This window comes from Cupressus sempervirens, chromosome 8, assembly GCF_028749045.1.
Source record: "Cupressus sempervirens isolate cs-2001-9-10 chromosome 8, ASM2874904v1, whole genome shotgun sequence".
Lineage (NCBI taxonomy): Eukaryota > Viridiplantae > Streptophyta > Pinopsida > Cupressales > Cupressaceae > Cupressus > Cupressus sempervirens.
The window spans coordinates 116,230,148-116,247,506 of record NC_143125.1 but is presented as its reverse complement, the minus strand read 5'-3'; the positions used below and the strand labels follow the sequence as shown (position 1 = coordinate 116,247,506).

Here is a 17,359-nt window from a genome sequence, read left to right as displayed (position 1 = left end):
AATTTGGTATCTACACACTACATCACAGGTCATCCTTATAGGTATTACATGATTTCCTGTTGAAGGCTCAGAGTTTCTCCTCTTCGTCTTGGCATACATCACCCACAACCCCAATCAAAATAGTTGCTTGACATGTGTTGAGCAGTGACCAAGATCTTGGACCTCCAACAGCTTCTTCACATGCATCAGGCAAGAACCCTGATCACCAACCTTTGACAGGTCCTTGGTGTGGATTGATCAACATCTCTGAACCCTGATTCTTGAAATCTTTCTCTCACAAGTCAAGTGACATGCCTGATCCCCAAAAACTGACATCTCCTCCTTGGTTGTTGTCAAGCAACAACTCCAACTCCTAAACTGTAACATTTCCCTGGGCAAGCAACAATTTATCTGGCTTTTGAAAAAAGGGAGATGTCATATGCATGTCCCTACAACTTTATGGTGGAAAGATTTGGTAAAATACCACCTAAGGTTTAAACTCTTGTCATCTGCATTTTGTTCCAATCTTGTAATGTTTCTAATCATGAGGCCAATCGGGCATATTTTAGGCCATTCATAGAAAGAAGTGCAATAAGTTGACTCAAAAGAACTTGAACGACCTTGTCTTTATGAATTACAACATTTCTTTGTATTCAAAGACGATAAAAGGGGGCAGAAGACACATGAGGTAGTTAACCTTGATGACAATGATGCATATTTCAATCGAATTGCTATCGATATAAAGCCATTGAGAATTGAGAATGATATTGTTAATTTCGGAAGAGAGGCAGAAAAATGGCAAATGGAAGTGTAGTATATGTGGCTGGAGAAGGTGAGCCATCAATGTGAGTTCATCACATTCACACCTTGATCTTCTTAAGGATGATATTGTTCCTCAACAAAAAGCTACATCAAGACATCTAACTTGAGGAAACCTACACTACAGTAGACTTTTAAAAGCCTTCAGCACAGAGAAAATTTATAGATTATGAACATGGAAAGTAGAGTTTCAAGATTTGCAGAGACTTAACTAGACTCAACAAGTTATAAGTCACTCTAATCCATTTGAACCAAAGAGAATTCAGACTTCAGTTTTCAAGAAATGTAGGTAGACTCGCTAAGGATGCCAGACTTGCCAAACTAATGCAGAGCATCATAGAAAGCCTGTCCGAAAACCCAAATCAGCCCTGGAGTTCCATTCTTTAACACAACACCTTCAATTTATTAGAGGCACGATCACATATTTATGTTAACTCCAAAATCTGCAACCTAATGCCAATGTCCTGAAACTTCAGCAATTTTGGAGTAACATGGGATCAATCAAAGGTGTGGGTAACCTATAACTTGACTGAACCTCCGGGTTCTAGGCCGGTTTCTATATCGTTGACTTGATATTTTCACCTATCCTAATCAAAAAACTGAAAAAAAACTTGGAAGGAAAAGGGATCATGAAGAAAAACTTGTAATGGAAAAACTTTTAAAGTACTGAAAAGAAGGTGATACACCAAACTGATAAATGGAGACAATATTTCTCTCAACACAGATTGAACCTACAACAATTCATGAAATGATACTACTTGTGGTATAAAAGTTCAACACACCAATATTTCAAGGAAGAATTGAAATCTGAAAGAAAATAGAAGGAATTTAATCACAGCTAATACTTCAGAAAATTAATACAACCTTTGACCTGTGGAAAACAATATTAATCATGAAAGACGCTAAAAACGAGACAGACTTGAAAGGTTTCAGACATGAAACACAGAAAAGACATCAATCACCAATCTGCATACAATTATGATATCAGAAATAGATTCAGAATGCATAAAAGCTCTTAAAGGCTATGAAAATGCCAAACTCCAAACCGGATACAATAATGGAACAATAATAGCACAATGATCTCCCAAAAAATACAAAGGGCTCCTGTCTCCAAAAACTCCTCTCCTCAAATGAAAGAGAAGCATATAACAAGATCCAAACTCAACCAGCTTCCCACAAATTCAGGAAGTGAGGGTCAGATATCAGAGAAAACTGCTCCAAAAAGGACTCTAGGAACTTCAAAAATAAGCCAAATGTTCTCCAAACTCAACTCCAAAATCTCCAAAAATCACTCCTAAAATGACTGAAAAGAAAATCAATTAAGAGTTGAAGTCTAACACAACCTCCATGACACATGGCAATAAAGATGCCACCACTAGCAAGTTGCTACAACTTACAAATTTAAGCTGAACTCCAACTCCTCAAACTTAGACATTCAAAATGCCACAACTTTTTGATTTCACTTGGTCAACAAATGACTTATTACCTTAATTTGAAACTAACTCGGATTTCCCTCTTAATTATTATTTTGTTGTATTTGAAAATTTATTATTATTTAGTTGATTTATAATGCACCAACTAAATAATAATAATTACAATTACAAATAAATACAACAAAAGAATAATATTTATTTTTACCAACATAGTAATATATAACTTTAAAATTGATAGTCATATAACTATGTTAAATAAAAATGTCTACAAATACACAATGGACCTGAAATGATATTATAATTTCATTGAGGAACAAATAAAAACCTCCAAAATGAAGGATATTTTGCATTCAACAAAGTAGAAATTAGAAGAAAATAAGCGAAACTTGGTTATGGAAGCCTAGCTGCCTGCGTTAGAAAGATTTTCTACGTTTTCTTGAGCATTTCTTGCCTGTATGTTAGGGCATTTAATCTGATACTCTTTGCTTGTTCTTCACTGGGTTTCTATGGCCACCATCTGTAAGAAAAACTGGAGTTTTGAAGGCTGAAAATGTAGGTATCACTTGTAATTTTTTGGCATGTTTAATGCCATTTGGATTTGTATATCCTACCATGACTGGGTTTTATTTGCTGAAGCAAGACATGGCTATTCTTGGTTTACATCTGGGCATTTTCTATGACCAGATCATGGCTTTATCTGTTGCATACAATGCCAATTCTGGAATGTTTTCCTCATGTCGTGACTGGATCTATATGCAAGTGTTTTCCATTTCATAGTTGTAAGTTGTTTTGCATGACTGCATTCTCCTATATATTCCAACGTTATTTGTAGGTATTTTGTGTGCTTAATCTACAGATGTTGATGCTATTACTTGAACACATACTCCTTGTCAACTGGAGATGTCATGTCCATTCTTGAGGGTTTCACTACTCAACACAAACCCTTTATTTTCCTCATGGATATCTCTGTTCTGTTTTCAGATCGCCATTTATGATGAAATTTGGAAGTCATTTGATAGTATTTTGGTATTAATATGGAAAAATATATTCATTTTTCTCAATCATGACAAGATTCATTTCATGATTTTGCTATTTTGAGCACAGAATTAACATATCTTATATCCTTGTTTTGCTCATCTTTATTATATTATTTTGCATTTTAACTCATCAAACCCTTGTAGCTACAGATTCTTCCAATCCAGGTATTTGATCTCTGCTAGTGAATATTTTGAACCTCTGCTCCTCTGATAGCCCATGCACATACATGTTGTTATCCTGAAAATACATACAAATGAAATGTTCCTCCTTCATGACAGTGTAATATTATATTTATATTTCTGCTGTAGAAACTGGCATACTTTTACTGTTTTGATTGTTTAAAATTATTGCCCTTTGACACTTCTCCTGTAGATACTCAACTTGCTAGTATCTAGTATCCCTGTAGCATCTTGCACTACAAACTCTAAAAATTGTGTTTACTTTGAAACTCCTGTTAATTGCATCATGAAAAAGTTGTAGGTGATACTCCTTGCTGTCAAAACAATCAAAACTGAATCTGGACATTTCAGAAGTAAAAGTAACACCTTTTTTTTTTTGTTTCTTGCAGCTGACATGCCATTCTTTGCAACAAACTCTACATTTTGATTTCAATTTGCATGTATTTTTGGTTATGCACAATATCTTTTTGCTTGACTGTAATAAATTCCAGTTTTAAAGTCTTTGTTTGTTATTGAACCAAACATATGACTTCTTTGATAAACATTTGTTTGTATCGTTTTAGAATATCTGAACTTTGTAACAATACCAATACTACGCTTGTATTTCAACTCTTTCATGCCTCCATGTAGTCTGGACTCTTCTGTCAGCTTTGCGATATTTCATCAATTTTGTAACTGAATTGGAGATTTCTCTATTATCCCTGTAACTTCTGAATGTTATCTTCTCTGTTGTTATATCTGAAACAAAAGGTTTCAAGCCTAAAATTACATGTCCCTTTAATGTTTTACTTCTTCAGTACTTAGACTTTTGTAGCATTTTTTTCCTTGATAATATTGAAAGAAAAAGGTTTCATGTAGAAAATACAATGTCCCTTTAATACTTCTATCATACTATTTTGGATCAGCTTCATTAGTCATGTCTCTAATAGGTACACTGGGCTCAATAACTCTCGTGGGAGCCTGGGTTATATCCGCGTACTTATTAGAGATAGAACCTTAGTTACCAGATTCGTGCCTTGGAGGCCGGATCCGGATTCGGGTCCGATCTGGATCCAGATTCATGCCTGGATTCGTGCAAATCCGGGCAAGACGCCCATGAATCCACTGTGTGAAACAAGGATCCTGCCCGGATCTACACAAATCCTCAAGGATCCAGCGTGAATCCTCAAGGATCGACAGGTTTAAGTGAGTCTAAGTTATTTAATATGACTTTTTTAAATATATTTTTTTGCTTTCTAGTGCTAAAATGACCCTTTTATGCATTATATATACTAAAAACTGAGAGAAATATATATATATATATATATAAACCTCTATTCCTAGTTGGGGCTTGGGCAAGATCAGTAATATATATATATATATATATATATATATATATATATATATATATATATATATATATATATATATATATATATATATATATATATAAACCTCTATTCCTAGTTGGGGCTTGGGCAAGATCAGTAATATATATATATATATATAAAATACTCCACGAATCCTAATTGGAAAAAAAAAATCACGAATCCACGGATCCGATTCACGTGCCCAAATCGGATTCGTATCCCGAATTGGTAACTATGGATAGAACACTACACAGGAAACAAACATGTTAATAATAAAACATTTGATGTGATTGTTTGCTTCTACTTCTACTGGTAGATGTTCTTATTTTGTGGAGATACATAACATGATAGGAGTATGAATGTTGAGGTGAGGTGAGACACTGTCATTGTTTAGATCCATTAGATCTAACATTTTTCCTTATGAATGCAAGGTTCAGAGACTTCGAGGGGACATGGTTTGAGGCAGCGAACAGGCAGAAGTGGAAGAATGCAACACAACCAATCATTATAGGCACTGACTAGTGCCCTATGACTTTCTACTCTTTTCTATTCTTTTATGTTATGTATTTTTGCAGAGTAGGAACATGTATCAGTAGTGGTAGGGGCTACTCTCACGGTCAATTGTGTGAGAGGCTTTCAGCAGTTCTTTCATTCAGTTTTGTAAATATCATTTGTATCTATCATAATGAATAATACAAGGACATTTTCTTCTATTTTTTCAATGTGCATAAAAATGTTTTGGCAAGTTGGACATGAGCTGAAAGTAATAAAAATGTGTACTCTACTTTCATTTGATCTTTTTTAGAACTGAATTTTAACATGTGTTAAAATTAAGTAACAATAGTTACACCACCCTGGGGGACGGGGGGACGGCAAAACAGGGGGACAAGTTTCCGGGACGGGGGGACAGAGGGGCCTTAATTTGGGGACAGCGGGGGGACGGTGGGGGGACGGTGGCAGGGGACAAGAGGGGTGTATATATCTATGCATATGGTATTTAAAAATGTTAGTTATGAAAATATGTATTGCAATATAGGATGTAAAGATGTAAAAGAGTGAATACTTGAAACATTGCATTGAATTGGAACATCGAACATTAAACATAAATAGTTGAATTTGCAAATAGTGAATAGCAGGATGTCTCCCATCCTCGGTGGAGGTGGTGGAATCTAGTGGCACCGCTGGGGACGGGGAGACGGAGTCCCCAAGTCTCCGGTGCGTTGAAGTCTCCGAGACGTCGGGCAAAAAGGGGGGGGACACGTCCCCGTGTTACTATGCAATTTACCAACATAATCAGCAATCAATCACCATTAACAAATTCATCTTCTCAGCCATTAATCCATCATTAAAATAAGGCCACCAATATTTTTAGGTTTCAGAAATTTTTGTAGTCTCTACTAACAATATATTTCAACAACTCCCAAGGAACTCATTTTGGACATCTAGCCAATCTAGCCAACAACCCATAATCATAGGGCTAGCATTCACCAATTTACTCAAAATACTTAACCATTGCACTCTTAGCACAAGGTTGGGTCTCAAGATCTATTAAGCCTTGGTGTTACACAACAAGAAATTATCAATCAATAAACACTGACATTGATTCCTCATTACCTTGTTTGAGTCATTTAACTATGCATTTACAATGCCCTTACTTGCTGTCCACATGGTAGGAAACACCACTATCCATAAAGGAATCATTAGTCCCGACTATCAACAACTATATAAATCTGATTGCAATCCATTGAAAATCATTAAGGTCATCCAAACATCGAAAGATAACAATAAATATATCATTAACAACTACCACTATTTCCTTTTAACCCAGATGGTTTGTCCATAATTTGCTTCTTGTAGATTTTGACACATTCTGATTTTCTTCTGATCGGTGACACACAGACATTATTAATTTTTAAAATATTGATTTCTGAGCCAATCGCTCTGGTCAGAATCTAGGATTCCTTGTTACAGAACTTTTGTCCAAGTTACAGCTAGATCCAATGGTTCAATCAAAACGTATGATGATTTTGCCAAAACTTGTTACCTGAAGTTGGGGGTTTGGGCAGTTACAAACTATTTTCACCAAAAAAATCATAACTTTCTCAAATCTGCATGAAATTAACACAAACCAAAAACAATGGAAATATTATTCATTGTTCTACACTACCATATTAATAGTACACAGTTTCCAGGGTGTACATGGTTGTACAAGGCCTGGAAACAAGTGGAAAACCTTTAAGACAACAAAATAGCAGACTGAAACAATGAGAGCTTGTTACCAAAATGATTCCAATGCATTCTATATCTTCATTCTCATGTATGGCAATCCTTAAATACATAAAGAAACCTCTTGGGTCATATTCTCTTTCAATCTTAACTAAATAACCACTTTTAACCAAATGACACCTCCTCTATTTAAATTTTGTTTTGATGACCTTTTGGTTTTACGCCCAGACTCATCAAAACTTTTTATGGATATTATTAACACCTCACAATGGACCAAATAACACATTTTACATCATGTTTTCCCCTTCATGACTCTTTTACACAAATTTGACCTCATAGACCCATCAGGTATTAGGACAATTTGGACAACTCATTACAATTGGCTCTTTTAACCTTACATATGAACTCATAATGACTAAAAATGACATTATAGACCATATAAACTCATGACATTACCCATAGCCTCCTAGAACCTCCTAAACCTTTGCTGCTCCTGCACCATACTACCGACCTTGAAAAGTTTCCAAGTCTCTCGGAAACATAGAACAATAATCTACAAGAAGAAAAATTGGACTGAAATTTCATATTTGTTTGTCTTTGCCTCTTCATGCCTTTCATCCTCTTCATGCATCTGCTACCATCTATCACCTTGTAGTCACCCTCTCAGTTACTCCTATCAGTGGAGTATGTAATGGTTGCAACACATGGTGCTTTACCACGCATCCACCTCTCCTACTGCTCCAAACACACAACACACCTTCCTTTGTGTTACCTAGGAGTCCTCTCCTTGCCTTTCTCCTTGGTCTTTTGGCCACCAATAACCAGGTTCTTCCATAACCTGTTTCAACACTCTCTTGTACTTAGGTGGATCCACACTTGCAACCAAAAACTCATCAGCAACACAAACACAAACAAATTTTCCAACCCAGATGTTTTGCTGGGTTCTGATACCAATTTGATACAGAGCATCATAGACAGTGTATCAAAAACCTCAAATCAGCCATGGAGTTCCATTCTTCAACACAACATCTTCAACTTATTAGAGGCATGATCACATATTTACCAACACAATCAACAATCAATCCCCATTATCAAATAATCTTTTCAGTCATTAATCCATCATTAAAAGAAAGCCAGCAATCTCTTTAGGTTTTAGAACTTCTTACAATCTCTACTAACACTACATTTCAAAATTTCCCAAGGAATTCATCTTGAACATTTAGCCAACAACCAATATTCATAGGGCTAAGATTCGCCAATTTACTCAAGAATACATAACCATTGCACTCTTACCACAAGGTCAGGTCTCAAGTCCTATTAAGCCTCCATGTTACACAAAAACAATTTATCAGTCAATAAAGACTTGCATTGATTCCCCATTATCTTGCTTGAGTCATTTAATTATGCAATTACAATGCCCTTACTTGCTGTCCACATCAGAATTACCAGTCTCTACTCTCAATAACTATATAAATCTCATCATAATCCATTGAAAATCATTAAGGTCATCAAGATTCAAAACATCAAAAGATATAATAAATATATCATAAAAAACTACCATTCTTTCCTTTTAACTCGGATGGTTTGTCCATACTTTGTGTGTTGTAGATTTGGTCACATTCTGATTTTTATTCCGATCTGTCACAAATAGTCATTAATAACTTTTAAAATATTGATTTCCCAGACAATCGCTCTGGTCAGAATTAAGGATTCCTAGTTATAAAACTTGTCCAAGTTACAGCCAGATTCAACGGTTATATCAAAACGTATGATGATTTGCCAAAATGGGTTACCTTGAATCAGGGTTTGGGCAGTTAAAAACTGTTTTCACCAAAAATTTCATAACTTTCTCAAATCTGCATGAAATTGACTCAAACCAAAAGCAATGGAAAGCTTATTCAACAAACTGTTTTCACCAAAACTTTCATAACTTTCTCAAATCTGCATGAAATTAACTCAAAACCAAAAGCAATGGAAAGCTTATTCATTGTTCTACACTACCATATTAATAGTACACTGTTCCAGGGTGTACATGGTCGTACAAGGCCTGGAAACAAGGGGAAAACCTTAAAGACAACAAAATAGCAGATTGAAACAATGACAATTTGTTACCCAAATGCTTCCATTGCTTCCCAATGCATTCTATATCTTCATTCTTGTGTTTCACAATCCTTCAATACATAAAACAACCTCTTGGGTCAAATTCCCTTTCAATCCTAACTATATAACCACCTTTTAACCAAATGACACCTCCTCTATCTAAATTTTGTCTTGAGAACTTTTTGGTTTTATGCCCAAATTCATCATAACTTTGTATGGACATTGTTAACACCTAAGAATGCGCCAATAACAAATTTTACATCATGTTTTCCCCTTCATGACACTTTTACACAAATTTGACCTCACAGACCCAATCAGGACCTTGTTAAGACAATTTGGACAACTCATTACAATTGGCTCTTATAGCCTTACATATGAACTCATCATGACTTGAAATGACATTATAGACCATATAAACTAAAAAATGAGTAAACTTACTCATAACAAGACCCATGGCCTCCTCGAACCTGCTAAACCTTAGGTGCTCCTTTACCACAAACCTAGTAGTACCTAACATTTTGTCAATCGCACTCAACCTAAGTCACAAGGTTCGAATTCGAATTAGAGTTCATCAATCATAAAATTCGGATGAAATCTGACAAGGGTAAAAATTCGGGAAAACATAGACATTAAATTTATCTTATATAAATTTATTCATTTTTAAATATAAGAAATATATTCACAAAATTGTCAAAATATTTTAACATTGCTAAATAACTTAACTAAATAACTCAATATTATTTTAAAAATAAAATATTATTATTATGAATAACAATATCATATTAAAAATCATAAAATTCGGATGAAGTTTGGTAAAGGTAAAAATTCGCTGAAATTTGAACTCCATGGATGAAATTCTGCGTATCATGTGACTTAGCAGTCAACTATGAAAACAGTAAGTATAAAGCAAATAAATAGACTTTGACTCAAACTCAATCATAAAAATCAGAAGTATGGGATGGTCTTGTAAACTTTGTCTTTACAAATGCACAAGACTTTCTAATGAAATGTAGGCATACCTTATACAACAAAGAATTCAGATCTACCCTTTTAAACATTTAAGGAATGTGGCTATGAAATCATTGGTAGGGATGGCCAAGCTATCAAGCCTTCACATACTCTATTTGTTGAAGAAAGTTACTAATGGATCAATACTTGCATGCTAGCAAACACAAACACTCCATTTGTTGTGGGAATTATAACTTTGAGCTAAACAGGTTTATCTTAAATTTGTATGTTTTTCCTCATCATCAAAAGGAGAACTAAAAACATAGAGAAGAAATTTCAAACCCTACTGAACGTAAGAAATATTATAACATTATTTTGTAGCATGATGGCATTTATATATTCTATAAGATAAGTGAGGGTAATATGGACAAAGTTAGGCTAGAATATGTTGTCTTGAATACACAAACATTGAAACTAATGCACGTGGGGTACCTAAATTCTTTAAGCTAGGTTAAAAGCAATAAAATTATAAAAAATTGCATGTCACACGGAAGTTTGTGTGGAATCAAAGGCCTTAATTTGGAATTGGTGACATAGGCTACACACTTTAACCTAGTCTATATCACAAGGAATATGCTAGGGACTAGCCCTCACCCTGCCAGGCATGCTATCCCTTTGAAATCCCACAAAAGACGCTAGGCTAGGGGCTGCTGACCCAAACCCAAATCTATTTCACAAAAGAAAAAAAGAAATATTCATTTTGGACAATGTCAAATGGAAGGGCAACAGTTTTTATTCTATCAAATCTTCCCAAGTAATAAATAACATTTACAATTTTGGTCTATCAAGTCAATCCTGGTCCTAAGTAATATTCGTATGGCTATAACAGCATTGTAAAGCTTGTCTGAAGATACAAGCACAAAGTCCCACTTCAAGCTGGTAATGATGGGTCACGTGATACAAGTGCTCTAGCTATATGACAGCTCCATATGACTTTTGTTTTCGATGCCATTTGATATCACAATTCAAGAATTTTGTACACCTAAAAAATTATGAATATTTATCAATTCATAAATGTTGTTTCCTTCAACTCAAATCCACTTCTGTACTCCTCTATTGGTGTATACTTGTGTCTACAATCAAAAAGCAGCTCTACTTGGTAAGCTTACAACTTTAAATAAAATTTATTATTCAAGTGTGCATAATAAAAGCTTGAAATCATTAAATAACACTACTATGTCATGATTTTTCAGTTTACTACGTTTTTGCTATGTCTTTGTCATGTCTGACTATCAAGTCCAAGTCCAAATCTTGTAACTATGATTGAGAGTAATTTTGAACAATAATTTGTATCAAACTGATATGTATTAAACTCATATTTTGCTTTATGATGTGTATTCACCTCTAATTTTGACATACATGTGAAGGAACTCAGCAATATGTTCCCTGAATTCAGTTGTGTGCGAGTTTTTGAAGAATTTCCTTTAAAATTTTATTTCTTTCAATATTTAAAAAAGTTGTCAAGGTTTCCCCTTGAGTTTTGTTTTGGGTCAGCAACCTATTGATGTCTGAGTTTTTCAGACATGCTTCGAATTACGATCAAGTTTTGAAAACCAGTCCATGATGTCGAACGAAAAATGGAAGGAGCAGAAGAGACAGCCAATTGAATGTGAATGGATGAACAAATCAAGCAACTCACAGTTGAGGGTAGCAATTAGATATGAGTTCACATCCATGAAATACAGATGTTTCTATTTGTTAAATTTTATGTACATAATGTATAGCTATAGACTATAGAGAACTTGTATGCACTTTTTTAATTCAATGACTATAATTCCAAAAACCTATTCAAATGTTATAACTCATTAATATCATTTTTCCTAACATGTAAATACAAACCAAGGTGGACTAGCACCCTTGATATTCATTTCTGTGACATCCATTTCTAAATATTTATTTATATAGACAAGTAAACAGGTGAAAAAAATGAGTAATTGATAGAAATGTGGCAAACCCTACCAGTTAGCAAGTTAATAAAATGCATCAGATTTCATTATGCAAACACTATAAAATGCCCCAACACCTGTAAGTGAACATAGTAGGCAAACATTCACACATACTATACCGTTTTCTAACAGATCAATTGCATTCATTAAGGATTGTCACAAAGATACAATAGATATATAACTGAAAACTACAAGACAGAAGCAACCATTTTAAGATATAAGAGGTGACACAACATATGAACAACAATATCATTATAAGAAATATTAATAGAGTTATTGCACATACAGTAGAGTCAAATGTTAAATCTCGATTCTCAATGTAATATTTTCTTATAATATTGGAATATAATTAACAACAAAAATATCATATCTAGAAATTATAGTTAATCAATAAATGGAAGAAATTGTAAAAGAATGTGTAATATGCAAAAACGAGAAATCACACCATATACAAGTTCCTAGAGAAGATGAGTATCTAGGACTTGAGATTGAATAGGTGTAAAAAGCACCAATCAGATATTGCTATCATGCTTAGTTTGAAGAAAAAAAAGGAAATAAAAAAGAAAACATATGTAAAGAAAGAAAAGGCCAGATGCATAAGTGGCATGAAAAAACATTAAAACTAGCTACTCTCAAACTGATTGTGATCAGTGGAGAGAGTTCCATATTCTTCTACTGTATAATTCATCAATGAATATATCGAAATAAGATTCCCAAACAAAAAGCAAAGACAAAATTACATATATCTTCCAAATTATATTTTTCTCTAATACCTATACTGTCGGTTGTTTTGCCAGTGTCTGTGTATATAGATCTAATTCAGAATCAATGTATTTAGAGACAGCTGTTATTTTTAATGATTTTGTTGAAGAATGAATCACACAAGCTTCAAAGAAACATACAAGATTAGTGAGATGCTATAACCATTATTGAGTCTCTCTTGATTGCTAGTTCTCAGTTTGAACACTCACATCCTGAGTAGCTTCTATCATCTTCTTCTGCAATGCTTCATGCTCTGCCCTAAGACGAGAGGGTACACCTCGCTTTTGATATATGTTATTCTGTGCAAAGTTTTCATCAATATCATTGCTAGCAGTTGCAAAAGGATGATTAGTAGGAATCCATCTGACAGTTTCTGGATCAACACTTTCTGGGACAGGATCCCCTTCCTTAAGAAACACAGTTGGCCTTTTCCATTGATAAGCTCGAATACGCCTGTTTTGATGTTTTGTTGCTTTTTCTTCTGTTAGAGTCACAGGGGCTAAACGGAAAACTTTTCCACATATCTTTACAGTTGAGTTCTTTTCACTCATCCTAACCAAAGGATTGTTAAAAGGGTCCTCATAGTTCAGGGGCCTAGAACTGCAATGCAAACACGTGAAAAATATGAAACTATAAGTAACAAAAATGGAAGTAAACAATGTTTAATGTGACTTCTACTCCATTAACACTGATTTTCCAATTTTAGCTCAATGTTTCCTAGGAGTCTCAGGACAGAAGATTAAAAAGAAAGGGGGGAAATGCCTATGAATGTACTACTAGCATACACTTGATCTAGTGGATCATTTCAAACAATAAGGCCTTTTTTGACTTGTAAACTTAAAGTTGTAACAAAAAGAGCCACTATCCTTGGAAAAACGTTATCATTCAAGCCCCAAGAAACAGTGGTTGAGTAAAGCAGATATAATGTCCAACATGCTTAAAGGATTTGAGAGAAAGTGATTCAACTAGCTAAAACCTAGTTACTTGGTGCTGTTCAGATATCAGTTGCCAGGGATCACAAAAGAATTTATCAAGAAAAAGAAGTATCACAAATAAATTGACATTTTTTTGCAATGTAATTACCATTCTAAATATTGGTATATGTCACATTAGTACCAAATAATAATGATAATAAAAAAATCATTATCACACATTGGCAACAATGATACATTCAATGTACATATCTACATCACATAACGAAATTTTAACTTCATCCATCTTTATAGTATATGTTTCAGTCTATCTAGCTTTTCTAGCTTGTCAAAAAGTTTAAATGTATTCAGAAGCTTAAAAACGTATAAATGTATTATCTCACATCAATTTAGTTTATCCATTTACCTAGTTAATTTATAATTTTCACTTGCTTTGGCTTGTGAGCAAAAAGTTTTAAATTTGCATCATAGGCCCTCAGGAAACAATCCGAACCAGGTAACAATATGGCTAAAGAGTGTTTGAGGGGAGGATTTTTCACCACAGTCTAGGATTTCCAAGAAATTCAAAAAGGTTCATGTTACAAGTGTGGTTGTTGTTGCAACAAAAGATTGACCTATGAATGCCCAATACAATCATTGTTGTTGGTAAAATTCAATGTTGCTAATATTTATTAGTGTGTCCGAAGGGTAGGTGGTTTGAATTGGTAGTTTGAGTCAATCGCAATGGTAGGCGCACCCCTTCGGCACTTATATATGACATATACTTGACTCCAAGCAGAGGAATCATGACTGTGGAGTAGCAATTGTGTTGGAATTGTGAGTACGTCTACTAGATGGCAGTAAACATTTTCTGATATTAATGAAGAAGGCTTGGTGAGTTCTCTAATACTTTGTGTTGCATTAAATTTCTTTTTTGTTACCATATAACCTCGTATGTATTAACATGTTACCCAAAGGGATAACCATTTGGTGCCATTGCCTATAAGGATCTAGGAGTGATGAAGTATAGGATATGGCGAAGGATGAATAATGAGACAACTAAGAAACAAGAGTAGTCACCAAAGCAAAGACGACGTGTTCCAAGAGTTGTTTGAAGGGAAAGAGCATTGACATCAAATTCTATCTCCCTATTGCGTGTCAATCAAGACTCATGTGGAGAGAAGCAGACACAAGAACAAGTTCCCAAGAGCGTGGTGTGGAATTCTCTCAAAGTAAGCCCTGATGTCAACTAGTCGATAAGTCGGCTCCCACTTCTCTTGGCACAAACATTTTTGGCATTGCAGAACCCATGAGAGGATATTAATAGGGAGAATCAGAGCCAAAAAATTCTCCACAGCTTTGAGGAGAACATGTGAAGGGATATAGAAGAGTGGGACGAGGGTAGAAGAAGACAAGGCACCTTGAGCCCTTCGAAGAAAAATAATTAATGTTAAATCTTGTCAATAAAGACAAAAATCATAAGGAGCATATAGACGACTTTGAGGCCATTCAAAGGGCCTTAAGACTAGAAGAACATGCCGAGTGTAGAAGAAGACTGAAAAGACTTGCCAAGGGACGATCGGAAGAAGGTTGCCCAAGGGGAACCAAGGAGGCGCCACAACAAGTGTACCAATTGGAGATGTAGGGTATGATACAGACAGGGGATACCATATTGAGGGTGAAGAAGTAAACAGCTATAGACTAGTAGAAGCAAATAGAAACCGGTTAAGAAACCTCACTCTCACACCATAGTAGGAGGCAAGAAAAGCCTGAGGGGAAGGAGAAGAGGCCAAGGATAGATGTGCAAGGGATACCTGTGTAGCAACGAGTGTCGGAGAGACACAGGGCACAATAGTCAAAGCAACTTGTCTAGGACTAATACATCTAGTCTAGGAATGCAAACAACACCAACAACAAACAAAACCGTTGACATGTTGCAAAAGCAGAACTTGCCCAAATTTACAAGAGACTAGAAGGAAGATATTGCAGAACCTACAAGACCATTTGGTCTACCAATAGAGTGACAAACTAGGACAAATGAACAAAATGATTTCCACCAACATTGCACAGAGTGGCCATAGACTGGTTCCCCGACATTGACAAAACTAAAGTTTGTAATGTTCTTGTTATAAACTATATAGTAAATCAAACTTTTGTAATAGGCCAATTGATTTAATGTATCTCGGACCCATTTTTATTTTGTTTATGTAGTTTGTGTCTCCGTCGGCTATCTTTGTACACCCTCGGAAAGTTTCCTGACAAGTATTTAAGCACGGCTTGTAGGTAGTCTGTAGGCATGCTTTTGGATTATTTGTCTCTGTACTGCGAATTCCTGTTGGATTTCTCTGTAATTCGCCACTTTGGAAGTGAAAGATCTTCCCTATTTGCCTCGTGTGGTTTTGATGGGATTCAACCCTCACCCTATTCCATCGATGTTCAACTCGGTCTGTATCTACCAAATTGAAGATTTAATTGTATGTGAAAATATCAATACTAATTGGTGTATTTTTTGGCTCTGCTTCTGCAAATTGTGTATTGCATTCTGCATTTTAAAGTGGTATCATTGAATTGCCTTGTACCCCCCCCCATTCACTCACTGTACACTTAGCATCCAATCAAGTTTTGTGTATTCGAACACTTCCGTACGGCCTCTTCATCATCCGTATGGCCTACCATCTTTCCAATCCACCATACTTTCCTTCCATCTTTCACTTGTCAGTCGTACAACACACTGTACGGTCCCTTTGACACTACCCGCATACATTCCACTCTCCAACAACCACTGTACACCATCTTTAGTCACCGTAGGGCCCTCCTTTGGCTACCATACGGTCCCTTTTCACCCCGTACGGCTTTTCCCTTAATCACACCATACAACAATTTAGACTTTCCTCCACCATACCCCATTTCTTCCCCTCATTCACTATCCTCGATCTGCACAATACGGACTCAACCGTATGCCTCTGCACCTTATCCTCTCCACCGTACGGCTTACTCTAGACAACTACCCTCACCGTACGGACCTCAGTCGAGAACATATTCACAAACATTTTTTATTTAAACAATCCGCTAATCACTCCACTGCTAGCCTGGTACATTACAGTGGTATTAGAGCGATTCGATCCTAACAGCCTGTAGACAATAAATGAGAGTTTATAGTCAAAAGAGGACACATTCCGTTGATCAAATGGCTGCCGAATCGGAACCAACCGTTGTCGAACTTGTGGCACTACTAAGGGAACTTGCTAGGAATCAGGCACAGATCACTGATACGCAGCAACTCATCGAAGAAACTCTCAAGAAGTTGGTGGACAACAAAATATTTGGAGAACAAAATGGTCACAACGTGAACTCGGTGTCGAGTAAATCAAACCCTCAGCCAGCATGCCCTCAACCCTCCATGCCGACTTTTCCACCACGGACGAAGGCACAACACGGAGGGAGACAACCAACCTTTGAAGAGATGCAAGAACAATTGAGAGAAGACTGGAAGAATGCAAACCTTGAAGAAGATATATCCTACAAAGATTACGCGGATCTGAGAATGAGATATTTGGGAGACGGACAGAGGATACTTTAACGATGATCTTAGAAGAAAGTTGAGTAAGG

General features: G+C 35.6%; 1 protein-coding gene across 2 annotated transcripts in view; it reads right to left on the bottom strand.

Annotated features, from left to right (window-relative positions):
* The window catches only part of MCD1 (multiple chloroplast division site 1), a 175,927-nt gene that overhangs the window by 62,322 nt on the left and 96,246 nt on the right, over positions 1-17,359 (bottom strand). Inside the window, exon 4 of one of the 2 annotated variants that reach the window (XM_089796941.1) lies at positions 13,049-13,439. In XM_089796941.1, the coding sequence (XP_089653067.1) occupies positions 13,049-13,439 (391 nt within the window). Of the gene's footprint in view, positions 1-12,979; positions 13,440-17,359 lie in introns of both variants that reach the window. The other variant, XM_089796942.1, reaches the window with a different exon arrangement.